Source organism: Pectinophora gossypiella, chromosome 8 (genome assembly GCF_024362695.1).
Source record: "Pectinophora gossypiella chromosome 8, ilPecGoss1.1, whole genome shotgun sequence".
NCBI classification, from domain to species: Eukaryota; Metazoa; Arthropoda; class Insecta; order Lepidoptera; family Gelechiidae; genus Pectinophora; species Pectinophora gossypiella.
The window spans coordinates 931,955-953,417 of record NC_065411.1 but is presented as its reverse complement, the minus strand read 5'-3'; the positions used below and the strand labels follow the sequence as shown (position 1 = coordinate 953,417).

Genomic DNA, 21,463 nt, shown 5'->3' with positions numbered 1-21,463 from the left:
CACCAGGTCATCCATGTAAAACTCTTCTTGAAGGGCTGTAGCGGCTCTGCTTTTTGAATACTTATAACCCTCGTCCATAGCCAACTGTTTTAAAGTCATCATGGCTAAGAATGGTGCTGCTTTCATGCCATATGTGACTGTCGTGAGCTGGTATTCACGAAGTAGTTGATTCGGAGCACTCCTCCATAGTATTCTTTGATAATGTTGATGCTCTGTGCTGCAAAGTATCTGCCGATACATTTTTTCAATATCGGCCGTATAAGCGTACTCATATTGCCTCCATTGTAAGATCAAAAGCATGAGGTCTTGCTGTAAATTCGGGCCTCTTTTCATGAGATCATTTAAAGTGTGCCCGGACGATGTTTTCGCCGATGCATTAAAAACTACGCGCAAAGCTGTAGTAGTAGAATCGGCGCGTTGCACGCTATGGTGAGGTAGGTAATAACTCGGTGTCGCATTGCTAGTACATTCAACCATATGATTTAATGACTGATATTCTTGTATAAATTCTTTATATGCTTGCGCTAATTCCTGCTGTTTGTTAAATTTTCTTTCTAATTGTCGAAATTGTGCTAAGGCCATTGGTTTTGATGTGCCCAATTTTGCTTCGAAATCTTGTGCAAATGGTATTTCGACAATGTAACGGCCTTCTTCATTGCGTTTAGTTGTATTTTTGTAGTGCTGTAGACATTCTAAATCCTCTTGTGACATATTAGAATTTTCCACAATGTCTTCAGTTGTCCAGAACTTTCGTAATTCGTCAATGTTATTAATCACAACATTGCACTGCAATGTTTGCACGTTTCCGCATAAAATCCAGCCTAAACGTGTTTGCTGCGCGACTGGTTGCGATTTTTCGTGTCTGATGATACCTTCTTGGATGATATTTGAATACACTTCCGCTCCAAGCAAAATGTCAACTGGGCGGCTTATTTGAAAGTCTGGATCAGCCAAGGCAATATTATCTAAAAATGTCCATGATAACGGCTTCTTAAATGATGTGTTTGGTAAATTGTTAATTAAATTGCGCATGATATACACATCGGTATTAAATGTGTAATCCCCTTGCATTGCTTGACACGCGACATGCATAACGCCTTTGCAATTATTTCCTTGTGCTCCGACACCGAATACGACACCTTTGCATCGCTCACGCGGTAATTGCAACATTTGGGCTGCTTTTTCTGTGATAAGGGATACTTGCGATCCCTGGTCAATAAGTGCTCGTAAAGTTATCAAAGAACCATCGAATGATTTTGTTTTAATGAGTGCTGTTGCTAACAGAGTTTCTGATAGATCTTCTTGAGACACATGACTGTTGTTTCCTTTCCTGTTTTCGGAGCCGACGTTCGGAACCATGTGTTTGCTCGTTGATGCATATGCGTCGTGTAGCAACGTATTATGATCGCCGTTGCACACGCGGCACCTTTTTTCCGAATAACATTCTTTGTTATGTTCGTATAAACAATTTTTACATAAATTGTATTTCGTAACTGCTTTCCGTTTTGCTTCAGGATGTAATTCGAGAAATGCTTTACACCAATATAATTTGTGATCTTCGTCACAATGTGGACATTTATATGATGTTTGATTTGATTTTGTAAATGAATTAGAATAAGTTTTATAATTCATATTTTGTTTCGTGTTGAATGTTTTGTACGTTTGATGTTTTTTGTTTGTTTGTTGTTCTTGATGATTTGTCTTTGCTAATTCTGGTTTACGACGAGATGATTCCCATGATACGAATTTGCTCTCTAAAAAGTCTAGAAATTGCGCAATGCTCGGTAACTCACGTGGCTCCTCTAACGAGTCTAAGTAGTCATTGTGAGTTTCTGCATCCAATTTCTGCGACAACAGGTACACTAGTATCGGGTCCCACGACGAAATATCTACACTTAGATTTTTGATGGCGTTTAGACATTCTTTTGTAGTGTCGTGGAGCTTCTTCACTGATGCAGATGATAAATGCTGAGTGATGGGCACGCTGAGTAATGTACTGAGATGAGATGAGAAAATCAACTTTTTGTTATTAAACCTGTGATTGAGTATATCCCAGGCAGTAGCATAGTTGTCGGTGCTGATTGCTAAGTGCTGAATGAGTTTCTCAGCTTCTCCTTTCACTTTACTCTTGAGAAACTGCATCTTCTGCGCATTCGAAAGAGATGTGTTTGAATGTATTGTCTCAACAAACAAGTCTTTAAATGACGTCCAATGCTGGTAGCTGCCGCTGAAAATCGGAATTTCAATCCTAGGCGTCGTGGTTTCTCTGTGTGATGCTGCCCACATCTTTGTGTTAATTTTTGCTTTCATGCCACTGTACATCAGTTCACATGTGTTGTAAGATGTTTCATATTGCTCATCCTTTTCATCGAGGTAGCTATCAAGCTCCCAATGAAGTGAATCTACTGCTAGCCATCGAGCTTCTAACGCTTTTAAAGAATCTTCATATTGCCACTTCTCTTTGATAGCTTCGATATCTATAGTTGACGCAGTTCTTTCAAATGCTTTAAAATTGCTCCTTTGCTTACGCATCATCTCGTCAGTTTTGCTATTTATACCGACATTTGCTGTTTTCGGTAAATTAAGGGTTAAAATGGAAGTCCCCTGTTTTGTTTTGATTTGGTCGTTGTCGCTTGATAAGTTCGACGAAGTGCCAGCTTTGGGGGTCGATTCAAACACGAGAACGGGTGGTCTTAATGCTGGTGTCGACGGTTGCCTTTCTTTAGTTAAGTAATCCATAAAATGTTCCCTAGTAGCTGTATAAAACTGTTTGGTTTCCTCGAAAGACTTATCTGTAAAATAGCGATGTCCACGGTCTCCGTGCTCGCTCAACTGCTCGTGGTTGGTTTGATATTCTCTCCAATAGTTGTCCAAATCTGCAACTCTCTTCTGGATTCTTTCAGGTGTTTTCCTTTCTGCTGAATCCTTTTTAAAGTTGACTAATTGTTGGTTCATTGCTTGCATAAGCTGATATTGTTTTTGTATAAACTCCTCCATGATATAAGGATTTGAAATACTCTTGCTAATGTTCTGTTGCTGTTATGGTGCTGCTTGTTTTTGCTAAATTGCTTGTTTAATGCTATGCTTGCTAATGTTGAATGTTTTTGCTTCTAGTACTTGCTTGTTTGATATTGCTGTTTGTCTGGTGTTCTTTGTCCTCTGTACCACATATGCGCCTTCTCAATCGAGTTGGTGAGACCCGCTTGTGGGAGGCCAACTCAACCGATTCGCTGCCGCACAAAGACACACTTAAACACCATCCGGCTCGAAGGACCAAAAAGATGTATGGGCCGCTAGCCACATACACACTTTACTGCTTGTTGATTGTAGAGATGAATGATAACTCACTGATACTAAAATAGTTCCTTTTATTCGTAAGTACACAGTAATATAATTGATACGTAATTAATGCTATATGATAGAGTGATATGAGTACACGCGGAATGCTTGCTAAATGCGGACTGACTTGTAATGACCTAATTATTACAAAACGTGACAAAAGTGCTGAAAGTGCAATGTGCGGCTGTAGACCGTACAGCACCTACTTTGATTGTGTGGTCGTAATGAGGTCTTCATTCGGCAGCCCTGCCCTGTGACCTACACCACACCCTGACCTAGCCGTGCCTATGACCATGTACCTTAACTTGTGATTTGCATTTTTTTTCAACGTTGTAGCCCTTCCTGTCGGAGTGTCACAACATATTGCTGAGCTGACGTCCCTTTTTAGAAATAAGGTTTAATTATTATGTTCACTCCTACTGTGTACCTGTACCTACTTATATCTAAAATAAATGATTTATATTCTATCCTATTCAATGCACTAATCAGGTGTGCATTCCAATTCTCATCTTCACCAAGAATCCAGTTAGCGTTATTGTTTCGTTTTTCATTTGTCGGGATTAAAAGTTGAATCTGCTAAAAAAAAAGAACAAAAAAAAAGATCATCCATCTCCCTAATGTTATCTTGTAACCTGAAGATTTACAGGTCCAGTTCTTTACAGAAGCGACTGTCTATCTGGCCTTCCAACCCGAAGGGAAAACCAGCCCAATACAAGTCAGGTCAAATACCTCCGCTAGGCATTTCGAGAGATTTGGGTTTACTAAAAGCCAATTTGTGTTCTGGGTCTTCTCTGTTAGATTGAGATTAAAGAAAAAACATTGGATGCCTTCAGCCTTCAGAGGGGAATACAATACCATCCTTAATCCATAATTGTGAGACAATGGTGCTAATTCCTGTACACACCATCATCATCATCATCAATTTAAGAGCCACGCTCTTGTCGGTGCAGCATTTTCCATGCTACTTTTTTAGGGAAAAATAGGGGAGTGGTTTCCCTCTTGCCTTCCACCCCGCAGTACTCTGTCTGACGCAAGTGGGATGGCGCCCAGAGTAGTATTAACACCAATAGGAATTAACACCAATAAGTGATAAGTAGTTTAGAAGTTATGCGGGAACAGACGTACAAAAATATATACATAACTATAGTGATAAAATTATACATAACCCACTTATTGGTATTAGTGTCTGCAGTGTGCAACCGGTGTGTCACGAACACTGTATCCCACCGCAGTACGGATTACACTCATCACTTAATACGTTATACATTATTACAGTGTTGGAGTACTATCATGTAACAGAGCATGAATGTGTCGTGTTGTTGGTACACGTCGACAATGGCGGGCGCGGTGCCTTTGACCCACTGAGCCGACCTTGGTCTTCCACCGTGACGATCAGTACCATGTATGGTACCACATCTCATCTGCCCCACTATAGCCCAATTATACAGGGTGTTAGTGACATCGTAACGAATACTCAGGGGGATGATTCAGACCATGATTCTGAGTTAATATTAAGTGGAATTTTCCGTCGCAAAATTCATGATTTTTTTTAGTTTTTTTTTTATTATTTTCAATTCTATAATTTTGCGATGAAAAATTCCACTTGATATTAACTCAGAATAATCAGCTGAATCATCCCCCTCAGTATTCGTTACGATGTTACTTACACCCCACACAAGTACATACTATACGGTAGCCATACAAGTAGGTATGGGTGTTAGTGACACCGTAACAAATACTGAGGGGAATGGTTCAGACCATGATTCTGAGTTAATATCAAGTGGAATTTTCATTCCTGAATTTTTTTGTGTTTTTTTAATTATTTTCAATTCCATACTTTTGCGACGGAAAATTCCACTTGATATCATCTCAGAATCATGGCCTTAATCACCCCTCAAAGTTTTTGTTACGATGTCACTAACACCCTGTATACTTACCTAATCCTATAATTATTTGAAGCAACCGTTGACTGTAACGAGCTGTTGATCTTTGCTAAACACATACACACATACTTAAACTCACGCCTATTTCCCACCGGGGTAAGCAGAGACTATTGGCTTCGATCCTGACGAACTTGCTTATCTTTTTACTTATACTTACTTGCAGGTAATAGGTTTTGTTTATGTAATAGGTTATTTTTCCTACTACACTAGACTGTATCCCAATTGGCGTAGTGCTCTGCCAAGGTTATTCTCGCAGCTTCTATTCCCCGGCTATACAGGTTGTGAGTTGTGAGAAGCTGCAGTAGTTTTAGGCGGATGAAACTTTCGTTATGTAAAAAAATACGATTCAAATTGTAACTATGTTACCTACTGAATAATGAGGTTGCCAGGGTTGATGAGGTTGGTAATCCACCTCACAACCCACACGAGAGAAGAAGACTGAATAAAGATATTTTTGAATTTGAATTTTAAAAACAACGGATAAAAATTTCCTTAAAAAGAATGGCAATAAAGCATCTCAGGTTAAAGGTCTAGACATTATAGACCAGGCCAGTCTAGACCCGGACTAGGGCTATAAACAGCCATTATTACTCTGTATCCTCTCGACTAACTGGTCGTAACTACCACTTTGATGTCACTTACTAGGACTGGTTCCGTGGCTTATACACTACAAGTTACATGTAGCGTCCTGAGTCCTGAATAACATGATTGAATTGATGATTGAATGAAATACTTGTTAGCGTTGAGAAGGTAAGGTAACGTGTCACTGCAGAGTTCATCAAGTGTATAATAAACTTAGTCATTATAGCTAATTGGTAGTATACCGATCATAGGCCGTCATAGGATGGGTGACCACAAAAAAAGTTTTCATCACGAGCTCCTCCATGCTTCGGAAGGCACGCTAAGCCGTTGGTCCCGGCTGCATTAGCAGTCGTTAATAACCATCAATCCGCACTGGGCCCGCGTGATGGTTTAAGGCCCGATCTCCCTATCCATCCATAGGGAAGGCCTATGCCCCAGCAGTGGGGACGTTGATGGGCTGATGATGATGATGGTAGTATACCTATAATATAAATAATATAAATACATCTTAAGTGCAGTTTTTCACTAACACAGTTAGCTCGACCATTATAGTCGGCAATACGGCACACCACCCATCACACTGGGGGGTTAAAATAGCCAAATCGAAGCAATTCATCTACAAAAGCAATATTGCTATTTGACATTTGTTTGCATTGCGCACTTACTTTAATATGCGCAAATATCAAATTGCAATATTGCTTTCTTAGATGAATTGGTTCGATGTGGCCATTTTAACCTCCCTGGTCTATGTCTATGCGCAAATGTCAAATTGAAAACAGAAAGCTTGGTGAGGTGTGGGTACTTAGTTCATCTTAGTACGGGTGTACCTCTGACTACCACAATTGGGAATACAGTCATGAGCTGATGATGTTGTAAAATTAAAGTTTCGATTTGATAGATAAACTTATAACTGCTTTAGATATTACTCATTTTACTAATACCAATTTTCTAGCAATAAATCTAATGTCAGCCTTTGGCGGTATATGGCAAGCGGCGGCGGTAGACCGCTATGCGCACGCGCACATCCCCCTCCTCCCTGCGCCGGCGCCGCCGCGGGAAACAACGAGTTCCCATGTCTGCGGATATTTATGACGACATTGTCGGCACCGAGGCTTATAATGCTCCAGTACTTACGTTTCTTGTACCAGTTGGATAATGGACTATAAGTCGTTATAGATCGGGTATTAACGACCAGATACGTGCTCTGTTCTAGTCTTTCCATGATTTCCTGTATTAGGCTGACTATGTCGATTCATCATATCGTCACTGGAAAGGCAAAATTACATAAGCACCAAAATATCCTAAAACAGTAGCCCATCTTATGATATCTATTGCTAGACATAGAAATTGAAAAAACAATTTAAACTTATGTTGACGTCATCTAAATTGGATAAATGGGTAAAAAGTTATGATAAAAAACGAATAAAATACTTTAAACGGCTTTTTCTTGAAATTGCATTTTGGCGCTTACGTAATTTTGCCTTTTCAGTGATGATATCTAGTTTTGGGAAGAAAATCAGGAGCCAATGACTGTGCATTTCATGTATGCGCTCTTAAAATACTTGCTTTTCACAAGTTGGGCGTTTATATTCTTATTTTATATTCCTCTACTGCGGCACTTCCCTGACGAAGTAGTGGTTAGTGTTGCCACCTGCTAGTTTCCATTTTATTCCATCATTATACTTACCATCTGTTGTGACGGTAGTCAATTGGCAACCTTAAAGTCCTAAGACCGAAAGTCCTTTTAAAATCTTAATTCCATTGTTTGATTGTGCTTAGAGATCTTGGACTTACGAGAGTAGTAATTGGTAGGTAATCCCATAGAATAAGGAATAATACTACGTATAGAACTCTCCGCTCCCCACCAGCGGCTGAGCTAGGTTTACCTCACCCCCTCGCTCTTACTTTATAGTCTTCAATCGTATAGCCGTCAGACGTCACACACACACAGACGCGCGTGTACGATAACGTCAATGTGCAGTGTCTGTGTAAAAAGTGTCCAGGGTATGGTAATGCAGTCAAGATTATGACGTAAAGTAGAATCAATTTTAACCAGCGTTGGGACGATTTTGATGTAACTGTCAATTAGTGATGGCCGCGACTGAGTGTCAGGTTGTACAATGTGGTTGAACCAATCGATTGCTCTGTGCACGTCCGTTTGGCTCAATGTGACGAATGTGGACCGCGTAACACATGCAAACCATATTGGTTCATTTAACATATTGGTAATTGGAATTCTTAATATGTTACATGACTTTGCCTTTGTCATAGAATCACTACATAGTATAAAACAAAGTCGCTTTTTCTGTCCCTATATCCCTATGTACGCTTAAATCTTTAAAACTACGCAACGCATTTTGATGCGGTTTTCTTTAATAGGAGTGATTCAAGAGAAAGGTTTATATGTAACATCCATTAAATAGTGGAGAAATACTGTTATTTTTGTGGTTTTTAATGTGATGTCGTAAGTAATTTCGTTTTTTTCTCACCATTGCATCCGAGCGAAGCCGGGGCGGGTCGCTAGTAAGGAATAATATACTACGTATAGAACAGCAACTCTCCGCGCTCGAACATATTTTAAACTTGAATCGTATGGTGTCAGAAGTCAGACGTCACACACACAGTTGCGCGTGTTGATAATGTCAATGTGTAGTGTAGTGCAAAACGAGGTGTTTTGTATGAAGTGTCCGAGGTTTGCCTTTGTTGCAAATGGGTGTCAATTATATTTAGGTACGTCTTTTTGATATGCATTGCAACTTAGGATTGATTTTAATTCTCTTAATGTCACAAAATGAGTGGGATTAAACAAGCGTAAATGATGTGAAATGTGTTTGGGTTGTGGGAATTGTAATGTTGCGCGCTGAACTGGCAGGTTGTACGGTCACGAGCATTAATATGTATACACTTTGGTACCATGTCACATTAACTTTTTTGACAAATTGAACTGTAAGTCTCACTAAATGTGAAATATATTATAAAAAAATAATAATAATAACAATATAATAATAATAATATATTATTATTATTTTTTATTATTTTTATTATATTATATATTATTTTATTATTTATTATATTATTATTTATATATTATATTATTATATTATTGTTATTATATTTCAATATGTTAGTGCGAGAGAGTCCTAAAGTGGGTACATTATATTGCTCATGACTGTACATACATACATAAACTCACGCCCGTAATCCCTAATGTGGTGGGCAGAGCCACAAGTCTGACTCACCAGCACGTTTTTATCAATTTGTTCACCAACTGAACGCAATACTTATGTAACATAATATAATAAGCCTATATACACAATAAACTATTAAATGAATAAATAACCCTCTCTTGTCGACAGAATCAGCACAATGAACGGTCTGAACGGTCACGCGAACGGCGAGGTGAACGGCGCGGGCGACATCATCACGCAGAACCAGCAGCGCGGCTGGTGGACCATCGGGCTCATCAACTCCAAGTACCGGTACCTCACGGCCGAGACCTTCGGCTTCAAGATCAACGCCAACGGCACCTCGCTCAAGAAGAAACAGATCTGGACCCTCGAGCCCGCCAGCGGGAACGCTAATGACAGTCAGTACATTTCACATTCTTACATAACATAAACAGCCTATATGTATATGTCCCACTGTCCGGCACATTCTCTCCTCAATCAACCGGAGGGGGAATATGTTGTAATTGTAAAACAGACATACTTTCATACGTAACTTCCACTAGTAATCCCTAAAAAAAGTTATACTATATTTAGACCAATTCTACTTCAATCGCATCTTATTATAAACAACGCGCGCGCATGTGTCCCAAAATGTTTATGTTGGTACGTAAATTAATCTATAATAATGAACGTGCGATCGGATTGTATTTTTTTCCATATGCCGTCGTAGAAATACTAATTGGCGCAAAAAGCGCCCCCCACGCGCCGGCGCCCCCTCGGGGACCACCATCCACATCACATGTGCGCCCCCCTCAATTTGCCTGCATGTTTATTTGGGTTGAACCACACGGACACTGGAACTTTACGATTGTTCTGTTGAAGTTGATTAAAAAAATACGAATATTGCAAAATAGCATCCAAGTTATTTACACGTCATGAAGAAGATAGTTATTAATTGAAATAGACTACCTTGCCACGCTATGGAGCTTACCTTGGAACGCTATGGATATTACCGATGGCGAAACGTGCATTTAAACATCTGTATTTGTTCAAAACTTGAAAAGTAGAAAATAGCGGTTATTTTTCTTATGTAACTTGGATAAGAAAACTATTAAATATCATGGGCATACCTGCGTATTAATATACCTAGGCCGTTTTTCTATAAAACACATTATACATACACATATTATTATAGGGTGTTAGTGACACCGTAACGAAAACTTAGGGGGATGATTCAGACCATGATTCTGAGATTTATCAAGTGGAATTTCCTGTCGTAAAAGTATGGATTTGAAAATAATTTAACAAAACACTAAAACTTTCGTGAATTTTCCGACGGAAAATTCCTCTTCATTCATATTAACTCAGGATCATGAGCTGAATCATCCCCCTTAGTATTCGTTATAATGTCACTAACACCTGTAAACACCCATACTTTTATTTTATGTCATGAGCCATGACATTTGATAGAGGATCAGATTGTATTTTATACGTGTCCCCACAAATTCGTCCCGCTGTCATCCCCAAAAAATTACATCGGCGGATGGGACGTCGGAAGTAGACATTACACACCCTCTTCAACCCTGACAGCTGATAAACCGGGCCTACATGATACGAGTGTGGGCAACTTTTTGACACACATTTTATTTATAATTCAGTGTCATTATAAATCTTCTTCTGTCGTGTGGGTTGTGAGGTGGATTACGTCATCAACCCTGGTGTCAGGGTTACTATTGAGCCGCCAAAGGCCCCTAACATGACTCATGTAACGACTACGTACTTACATCAGTAAGTAGTAACCGGGACCAACGGCTTAACGTTCCTTCCGAAACACGAATCGTCTTACTTTCGGACAATCAGGTGATCAGCCTGTAATGTCCTAACCAAACTAAGGATCATAAAGTGATTTTTGTGATTTGTCCCCAATGGGACTCGAACCCGGGACCTCCGAAACTTGAGTCCAACGCTTAACCACTGGACCACAGAGGCCGTTAAGTTTCGTATAAATTAATAACTATATTGACAATAATCACACTAGGAATGTTTAATCAACGTGCATCATTGTTACGAATGATTGTATTCATTGACAGTTTACATAAGTAGAACTCCTCCTGCTCGCCAACACTACATACATAATATAATCAACAGTACAGTGTGTCACCAACACTATTGTAAAAAAATAAAATCACCATAGAGACTACACTTATTATTTTCCAATTATTTGTCTATCAGTCGCGCCACCCCCAATCAGTTCAGTCAAGGTCTGCCAGCTGTCGACTGTGGACCCTCTGCCCTCTGCGGCCCTCACCCTCACCGATCAATATTACCTTGCCTGTGTGGCTTCCGTCTATAGGCGGTCGCATTCTAAAATTAAACTTAAATCTTTGTACGTCGAAAGTCTCCACCTGAAACGAAATTTAAACAAACTTTCTACAATATCGTCCTTTTATAGAGAAACGCTTTTTCTTCAACAACACAACGATTTCTTTCAATTAATCAATCATCATCTCCCAAGCATTATTCCGTTTTTCACAGGGTCCGCTAACCTAACCTGAAGATTTGACAGGTCCGATTTTTTACAGAAGCGACTGCCTATTTGACCTTCCAAACCGCGAAGGGAAAACCAGCCCAATACAGGTTAGGTCACATACCTCTGAAAATGCATTTCTCGGGAATATGGGTTTCCTCACGATGTTTTCCTTCACCGTTGAGCACGTGATAATCATTTATTATCCAAACATAACAGCCTCCATGGTCTAGCGGTTAGAGCGTTAGGCTCACGATCTAGAGGTCCGGGTTCGATTCCCGATGGGGACATTGTCGAAATCACTTTGTGAGACTGTCCTTTGTTTGGTAAGGACTTTTCAGGCTTGAATCACCTGATTGTCCGAAAAAGTAAGATGATTCCGTGCTTCGGAGGGCACGTTAAGGCGTTGGTCCCGGCTGTTAGCCGTAAAAACACCTCCACCAACCCGCAGTGGAGCAGCGTGGTGGAGTATGTTCCATACCCCCTCCGGTTGATTGAGGGGAGGCCTGTGCCCAGCAGTGGGACGTATATAGGCAGTTTATGTATCCAAACATGAGTCTTCAAGGCTAGAGTGGACAGGCCACTGCTAGGTACGCGTGGTCCATCCTAGACCACATCGTCACTTACCATCAGGTGAGATTATGGTCTAACGGGAGCCTATTTTATTTTAAAAAATAATAAACACTCCACAGACATAAACAACACACGCAACAACACAACATAAGCAATCTATAATAGGCAGAAAACCTTCGTACATGATTTATAAGCATAAATTATGATTACCACCATAGATTAATACAAGAACGTGTGCATTCCAATTAGAAAATACATTTTCTTATTAACTCAATATCCATTAATATCACATTTATTATTATGTTGTGAAATAAATCAAGCTGTATAGCAATTAAGCATATCTGTGACACATCTCACGGCTATAAATATTCCACAGAGCACGAAACCAAATTATGCCCGGCCGCTACTAGAGGCGAATATCGTAATATTTGCCGTTACAACTTTGAGATTGACGCACTCTCATAACTCATTGAGTGATTGGAATGAAAGCAGGATAGATATAATATAAAAGTACACTACCTAATTAGTGGGAAAGATTCATATTTCTTTCCTGCTGTTATCAAGCTGTCATCCAACCAGGTTACGATTAATGAGCTATTACGATGTCAAGCGACTTCTGTAACTTGAAACATATCCTCGTGGTTGTTATTAAGTGAATTTAGGCACATTTTAGCACGCAGTGGTCGAAATAATCGAGACGGAATAGGTTATGATCGAGGAAGGTATAAGTGTACATACATAAGATCACGCCTATTTTCCATTGGGGTAGGCAGAGACTACGAAATTTCACTTACTACGATCTTGGCACACCACTTTCGCTTCTTTCACTCTCACCAAATTCTTCATGCATGCTCACCGGTTTAAAGGGCTCTTGACCTGGCCTTCCTTTGAAATAATCTGGATTTGGTCGCGGAATGAAATTTTGTATGTACGTAGTAACTATTGAGTAATCTGTGATAAAGGCTCCTCTATCAACCGGGTATGGCTTACCGTGCTCTGTGAGATGTTCATTATCAAATTCAAGATGGATGGTGCAGGTGCTGTGGCTTTTGCACTGTCATTTCTTACCTCAAGTGAAATGTTTGCGTTTCTAGACGCTTTCAAAATTATTGGCATTCGACTGACGTGACTTGGCCGTTTTCTGTTTATTGACGACTATAATCTAGCCAATGTAGGAATTTCTCCTAATTACGATATGTTTGTAGGACTTTTATGAATAACATAACATTACAAAGGTCAATTATCAAAGATCAGCATGTCTAGTTCATCTTTGACAGGTGACATAGCTGCGCAGAAGAAACGGTGGCTCAGGAAACACAACTTCTACATAATACCTACATAATGTATAATCAGTGATGTCTTCACATAATACCTACAAGTCGCCATATAATTAGTGATGTCTCATTTCCGGGAATTTTCCCAAAGTGGGAATGTTCCCGTTGTAAAAACTCTTTAATAGTAAGAAGACTGTCTGCTTTTTTTTCTTATTTTTTTTTTCGGAAAACCAACAGCAAAAGAAATAACAGATTATGGTTATAACTATACAATAAGCCAATTATAGGTTTTCGTAAATAACAATTTAATATCTAATAATATAAGATGAGAACAACAAACTCGCCAACAAAAAAATTTTGTTACTAACAAGCTTCGTGTACAATAAAGTACTTACATAAAATGTAGGATGCAAGTGTACGGTCTCGAGCATTAATATGTAAACACTTTGGTACCATGTCACATTAACTTTTTTGACAAATTGAACTGCAAGTCTCACTAAATGTCAAATATGTTAGTGCGACAGAGTCCTAAAGTGGGTACATTATATTGCTCATGACTGTACTTGCTAAGTACACAGTCCCACATGCATATTCTTTCATGAAAACGGTTTACATAACACTTAATGTACGCCTTGTTTATTTAATCCATTGTTAACTAAAGATAATCCTCTTTAAACAGATTTATAACTAACCCAGATTATGTGAGAATCCATACATACTCAGGGAATGCAAGGCAATTTACTCCAGCAATACTCAACCTTAATACACCGTATCCAATTTATAATCTAAATAAGATTCTTCACTCCTGGGAATAGGTACACTTAGGTTGCGAGGTTGGCCCACTTTCTAGGATTACGCAGAAAATCAGAAATTATGGAGATTTTCTTACTACATTCGCATGCGCGCTCGCAGCTTACTTATGATTATTATGGACAATAGTGTCTTAGTGTTAAGGTTTCGGTTTCAGGCAAATGTTATCTGCGGCTTACTAGCAGCATACACATACCAGACATTTTTATTCGGAGCTCTTTGAGGCTCTCGAAGATAGATTTATCTTTTGCTATTGCCTATATAAAACACATTTGCGTATATAAAAGTAAGTGCGCAATGCAAACAAATGTCAAAATGCAATATTGCTTTCTTAGATGAATTGCTTCGATGTGGGCATTTTAACCTCCCTGTACAGTCATGAGCAATATCATGTACCCACTTTAGAACCCTATCGCACTATCATATTTGACATTTAATGAGACTTACGGTTTAATTTGTCAAAAAGTAATTGTGACATGGTATCAAAGTGTACCTATACATATTAGTACTCATGAGCGTACACTAAACTCACGACACATTAGATACACCCCCAACACATTAGATCACACCTATTTCACATTGGGGTAGGCATTCCACTTATGAGTACTACTGTCCTGACACATCACTTTCGCTTCCTCCACTCTCATGAAAGACTTCATGCATACTCGCCGGTTTAGAGCACATACTCTTGACCTGGCCTTTCTTTGTTTGTTTTGTTGTTTTTCAAAGTTCTTTATTTGATATAAGTATTAAATCACTAAGTAACTGACGCAGTCAAGTCATAGTACTTTCATATATTTTACAACGTTTCGCCGGTTGAACCTTATGGAAACTTATAACACTAGTTTTACATTTCAAAATAACATAGCAATAATACAGATAATTATTTATATAATGTATGTACCTACACTAGGAAAGGCATATAAAGGCATATTTTTGGCATCAAATACGTTTAAATATTAAATATCATTGAGTTTAACTCAATATGTCGGGTAGGTAAGTAATTTCTTTAAAATATATAGAGTATACAACACACAGAGAGTACAGAGTAGTAGAGTTTAGTATCATTTACAGAGTATAAATCAGCCTAAGTAGTTCTCTAATTAGCCGCCGGCAATCTGGCCGAGATCTCCCTCGCTCGTGCTTGCTGCCATCATGATAAACTCTGCAGACGCTATCTGAACAGATTTATATTTCTACAACCTAACACTAATTACTTTACGGCTATTTTAGTGCAGCTATTGAATACCTATTATTGATCGAGTCTTTATGTAGTTCACGTATGCAGTTAAGTATAATTATTACAAACATAACATAACACCTAACCTAGGACCTAGGATAACATTTATGAAACAAATAAAAGAGAAGGTGCAGGTCGTGTCGTATCGGGAGGTGAAGGTTTTGGCGGGAAGAAGAGAGGAATGGCGGTTACTCCACCGACAAGAGCGCAGCTCTTAAATAGAGAGAAAGAGATAACATAAGTTCACTACATCCAAATTAGGGTAGGCAGTGGTACATCCATCGCAATAGGAACTAAGTACCCACACCTCACCGAGGTTTCTTTGAGTAACTTTCATAACTATTAGATGTGTCGTTTAAATGGGACAATTAGTTATCACTTGGGCTGGTTTTGCCTTCTCGGGCTGGAACAAAAGACAGGCAATCGCTTTTGAAAAAAAATCGGATCTGTAAAATTTTCCTAAAACTTTAGGTCTTTAACCTTGTTTGAACTTTAGGTCTAGGTTAGGTAAGTGACCCCGTCTTCTTCTATCACGTGGGTTGTGATGTGGATTACCAACCCCATCAACCCTGAGCTACTCCGCGAGAAATGTACATACATCGCAAGATGAACTAAGTACCCACACCTCACCAAGCTTTCTGTTAAACCAACGTGATAGGTGGTGAGCCTTGTCGTGTGTTGAGTATTATGGTGCGGGTTCGCCCTAGGGGAGTTAAACCACTTTAAGCTTCGACAACGCCAATATGGCTGCGAGCGGTGCGCAAATTGCATATCCGAGGAATTGGATAGTTAATAAACATTAATTAGTTCATTGGATTTTCTGAGCAATATGGAAGAAATATACAATTTGAAAAGTCGTAATACAGAACGGTCGGTCGGTTTAATACGATCTACTCTGAACCGGCGTGCGTGTATGAAGCGATTGATGAATGTAGAGGAAGCAAGAGAAGTGTGTCAGGATCGAAGCAAATGGAATTCTATAGTCTCTGCTTATCCCGGTGGGAAATAGGCGTGAGTTTATGTATGTATGAATGAAAAGTTCCGTTACTTGGTTTCTATTCTTTTCTTCATATTTTATGTTTTCTCTTCTAATTTATATTTTAATGGCGGACTTTCCAGGCTACGTTCTCCAAAAACTATATAGATGACGCTGTACAGATTTTTCTTCCCAATTTAATGGATAACAGACATTTATGCATCTTTTATCTTTGTTTTTGAATATAAATGATGACCTTTTTTATTACACTCGATCACAATTACATCATCTACCCATTGTTATTCTGATCAAAATAAACAGAAGAAATATAGTTAGCAACATTATTCTATACATAATATTCAAATTCAAATTCAAAAATATCTTTATTCAATAGGTAACATAGTTACACTTTCAATCGTCAATTTTACATAACGAACGTCTCATCCGCCTAAAACTACTGCAGCTTCTCACAACCTGTATAGCCGGGGAAAAGAAGCCGCAAGAAAAACTTCGGCACAGGACCCTAGACGTTCGATCCAAACGTTATGATTCAAATATCAATCAACAATTATTTTTATTCTGCCATTACATTGTATTTTAGAATAATTATGCACCCGACTAATGAGAAAATAGGTATTAGGTAGTTTTTGGTGAACGTTGTATGGAAAGTTCCTCATTGCCATCTATAATGGCGGACTAAGGTCTTATGGGATATGGTGGACTGCAAAGGTCTTCTTCTTCTGTCTTGTAGGTTGTGAGGTGAATAACCAACCTCATCAACCCTGGTGTCAGGGTTGCTATTGAGCCGCCAAAGGCCCCTGATATGACTTATATAACGACTACGTACTTACATCAGTAAGTAGTAACCGGGACTAACGGCTTAACGTGCCTTCCGAAGCACGGATCGTCTTACTTTCGGACAATCAGGTACGCAGCCTGCAAAGGTAATCGCTTGATTACCGCGTATCCTGACTTCAAACAACCGTTAATTATATCATCTTACTAATAATAATTATTATTATTTTATTATTATTAATAACACATTTGCTATACATGCAGCAGGAAATTCGTAGTAAAGATAAGTTGACACAACAATAGGGCTGTTTGCATCGTTATGGAATTATTTCTTTACGACCGTTATAATAATACAATCAGCGAGAAATACCATGTTGTATAATAATCACCGTTAGCAAATATACTGCCCACTTCAGGCCTTTACTCTATCCTTATACTATGAATAGTGTAATAAATTAATGATGTCGCTTCCTTTGCACATATAGTTTCTTTGACAATACACCTGTCTCTTCGACCATTTCTTCTGCTTTTATAGTTGTCGATACGGCTCACAATCTATCACGTTGGTCTAACAGAAAGCTCGATGAAGTGTGGGTACTTAACTAAGTTCATCTTGAGATGGGTGTACCTCTGACTACCCCAATTGGGAATGTCATATATATAACTTAATTAAAACACATAATAACGAGTTCATACCGCGTTTAAATGGGGATATGAGACTCCCGATATTTCGACACTGTTGCAAGTGCCATGATCACGGGATGACTGATGAGATTGGAGTGGAGTAGATAGATCCATAATTTTCTTTTTTTTTATCATATTACTTATTTAACGTGGCTTGATTAGAATGCCTGCAGCACAGAGATATAGTTTTGTACGAAGTGTCCTAATGCAAATGTCACAACTAAACAAGTTTGAGAGTTCCATCAGTGATCCATTTGTATCCGTTGAATTTTCCGTGTATCCATTGAAGTTGTTGTAAAAATTGATTGTGCCCTCTACCTCTTAGTTTGTCATCATCACCATTATCAGCCCATTTACGTCTCCACTGCTGGGGCACGGGCCTTCCCTATGGATGGTTAGGGAGATCGGGCCTTAAACCACCACGCGGGCCCAGTGCGGATTGGTGGTTATTAACGACTGCTAATGCAGCCGGGACCAACGGCTTAACGTACCTTCCGAAGCACGGAGGAGCTCGAGATGAAAACTTTTTATTTTGTTGTCACCCATCCTATGACCGGCCTTTGCGAAAGTTGCTTAACTTCAACAATCGCAGAGCGAGCGCGTTTACCGCTGCGCCACCGAGCTCCTCTTAGTTTGTACCAGGAACTAATGTGGCTCGTTGTATGTTGTTTGTTGCAGGTATGATCTACCTTCGGTCGCACCTGGACAAGTACCTGGCCGTGGACTCGTTCGGAAACGTGACGTGCGAGGGCGAGGAGAAGGAGCCTGGCAGCAAGTTCCAGATCAGGTAAAAAAAACAAAGAATAAAGAATAATATGCGTATAGAAAGGTAACTCTCCGCCCGCACCTGTCGTATCACGCGCCGACTTCACCCCCTCTGGGTCTTACTATAGTCTAAATGGCCATAAGCTGCTGCGGGGTAAAGAGAGTGAGTCTCGAATAATAATGAGATTTTTGTATAGAGTGTCCAGGGAGTGGTCAAAGTCAAACCTATGAAAGTAATTAAACACAACATATAAATATAACTAGGGATGGGTTAACGGCATTTTGGCTTATCCTACTTCTGAAAAAGCAAAAGCTTTGTATAAAATAGTTAACTTTAAGAAGATAGCTTAAGTTCAGGATTTGTTTATGTACACACACTCATTTGTACTGAGTCTTTCATCGGAGGTGGCATTATCAATCCCTGATAAAAAACCTCTGTAATTTAAAAAGATTAAAAAAATATATAAATAAAATAAACAGCCTATACACGTCCCACTGCTGGGCACAGGCCTCCCCTCAATCAACTGGAGGGGGTATGGAGCATACCCCATCGAGCTGCTCCAGTAGCCCGGAGCAACTGATTCACGTTCATAACATAACATAACAAATACTTTATTGCACAAACAGGAAAAAACAAAATACAAAACAAAAGAGAAATAGAATTAGTACAATAGGCGGCCTTATTGCTAAGTAACAATCTCTTCCAGGCAACCTTTAAGTATATGAGATATTGAATATTAAGTAATATAGCGGGATAGTGCTGCATGGGAATACTTGTGCATATAAAAATAAATACACTTTTGACTACATAAACTACATAATAATAATACACATAATTATAATTGTTATAATAAATAAATATCACTACTTAAACTACTACATATACTATGGAAGAAAAGGAGTAGATAGATTATGAAGATGAAGAGGAAATAGAGGTAAGGAAATGCGCCTTGACTTGCCGTTTAAAGGACTCCAATGACGAAGCTCTCCTAATGCTTTGAGGCAGAGAATTCAGAAACACGGAATATTTTTATTTTGTTTAAAACAGATGTGGATACAATTATACATAGACATTGACGACGTCCATAGAGGTTGACGTACTAGACTAGGTACCCCTTATAAGTAGACCTATGTCTATTGAAAGACTGCGTTAGGGCTGCGTCATAACGCTGTCCTTCAACACACTTCCCAAGGTGAACCAAACAACCAGAAAATTCGCAATCCAATTACCTGTCACTTATCGTCGCCCCTAACGAAAGGGGACTTTTAAATTGAGTTGTATTGCGAAAAAAACATGGAATTGAATTCCGTACGAGTTCGTAGCGCCTTTTGTACGGATGTCATAAGTCTTTTGCGACCCTTTGTGTTCTTTTAGAATACTAATCAAGAATTGGTCTGAGTTCCGAACTGACTCACCGGAAATTGCATTTTTTAATGGTATTTGGTTTTAGGATTCTCTGAGCACCTGTGTGCCGGATTTATTGCCTTTTGTTTCATCATGTCGATGACGCAAGGAGGCGCCAGTGATGTAGGCAGCAATGGACAGTTCGAAGCAAATTAAGCTTTATGTCGTTAAAAAATGTAGTTGTATTAATGCTACGATCTACTCTGAACCGGCGTGCGTATATGAAACGATTGATGAAAGTCAAGTGAGTGAAGTGAGTGATTGGTGAGCCAGGTCAGGGGCCTTTGGCGGCTCAATATTAACCCTCACACCAGGGTTGATGAGATTAATAATTCACCTCACAACCCACACGATAGAAGATGAAAGTGTGGCAAGCAAGAGAAGTGTGTCAGGATTAAAGAAAATGGAATTCCTTAGTCTCTGCTTATCCCGATGGGAAATAGGCGTGAGATTATGTATGTATGTAGGTATTAATGCTAACTAATAGGGTAAATAGCTACGTATAACATACAATGGGTAAACTTTTACCTTATTAGCTAATAGGGACACATAATAAATCATTGCAATAAACAAGGACGGACAATATAATCATATACGGAAAACTAAATGTTATTTAAAGATAAAACTTGAATAGAGTAACTCTTGAATTTTTTAGAAAAAGTACCTAGTACTTATATTGATAAAATTTAGACAAATAGTTGGTAAATTAATAACAAGAAGAAAAGAAGCATGAAGAAAAGAGAAAGAAGGTGTATAAAGTGTAAAAGAAAAGTATATCAGAATCGAAGCAAACGTAATCGGCTAATCTAGGTGGGAAATAAGAGTTCCTAAGTTAATGTTTGTATGTATGTTAGGGAGGATAATAAAACCACATCATAAAATGATGATCACGTGCTCAGCGGTGAAGGAAAACATCGTGAGGAAACCCACATTCCCTAACCTAACCTAAACTCTATTGGACTGTTTTTCCCTTTGCGGGTTGGAAGGTCAGACAGGCAGTCGCTTCTGTAAAAAACCGGACCTGTCAAATCTTCAGGTTAGGTAAGCGGACCCTTTGAAAAACGGGATAATGATGATCACTAATAATTATACATTAAATGTGGTCGAAGGGAAAACAAGCTGTTTTTTCCTATAATATGTTGTTACAGATACAACGTACCTACTAACAGTAGGTACGGGCATTAGACAGAACTCACCCCTGATAATTCATCCCTCATATAAAAACAATGCTTTCACTAACAGCTCAGAGCTGAGTCACAACATTTCTCCGATCGCCAATGAGCTGACTCACTCCTTGCGTGAATCACAAGCGCAAATAACTTGAACTTTCAGCGGGATGAGCTTTATTGATGGCGAGATCAGTTCTTGAATGCAAACGACCAG

At 39.0% G+C, this 21,463-nt stretch overlaps 1 protein-coding gene across 2 annotated transcripts in view; it reads left to right on the top strand.

The window, feature by feature from the left end:
• LOC126368621 (protein singed) overlaps window positions 1-21,463 on the top strand; it is a 78,828-nt gene that overhangs the window by 22,913 nt on the left and 34,452 nt on the right. The window contains exons 1-3 of one of the 2 annotated variants that reach the window (XM_050012689.1): window positions 8,482-8,594; window positions 9,221-9,450; window positions 18,589-18,697. In XM_050012689.1, coding sequence (XP_049868646.1) covers window positions 9,231-9,450; window positions 18,589-18,697 — 329 coding nt within the window. In that variant the 5' untranslated portion in view covers window positions 8,482-8,594; window positions 9,221-9,230. Of the gene's footprint in view, window positions 1-8,481; window positions 8,595-9,220; window positions 9,451-18,588; window positions 18,698-21,463 lie in introns of those variants that run through there. The other variant, XM_050012688.1, reaches the window with a different exon arrangement.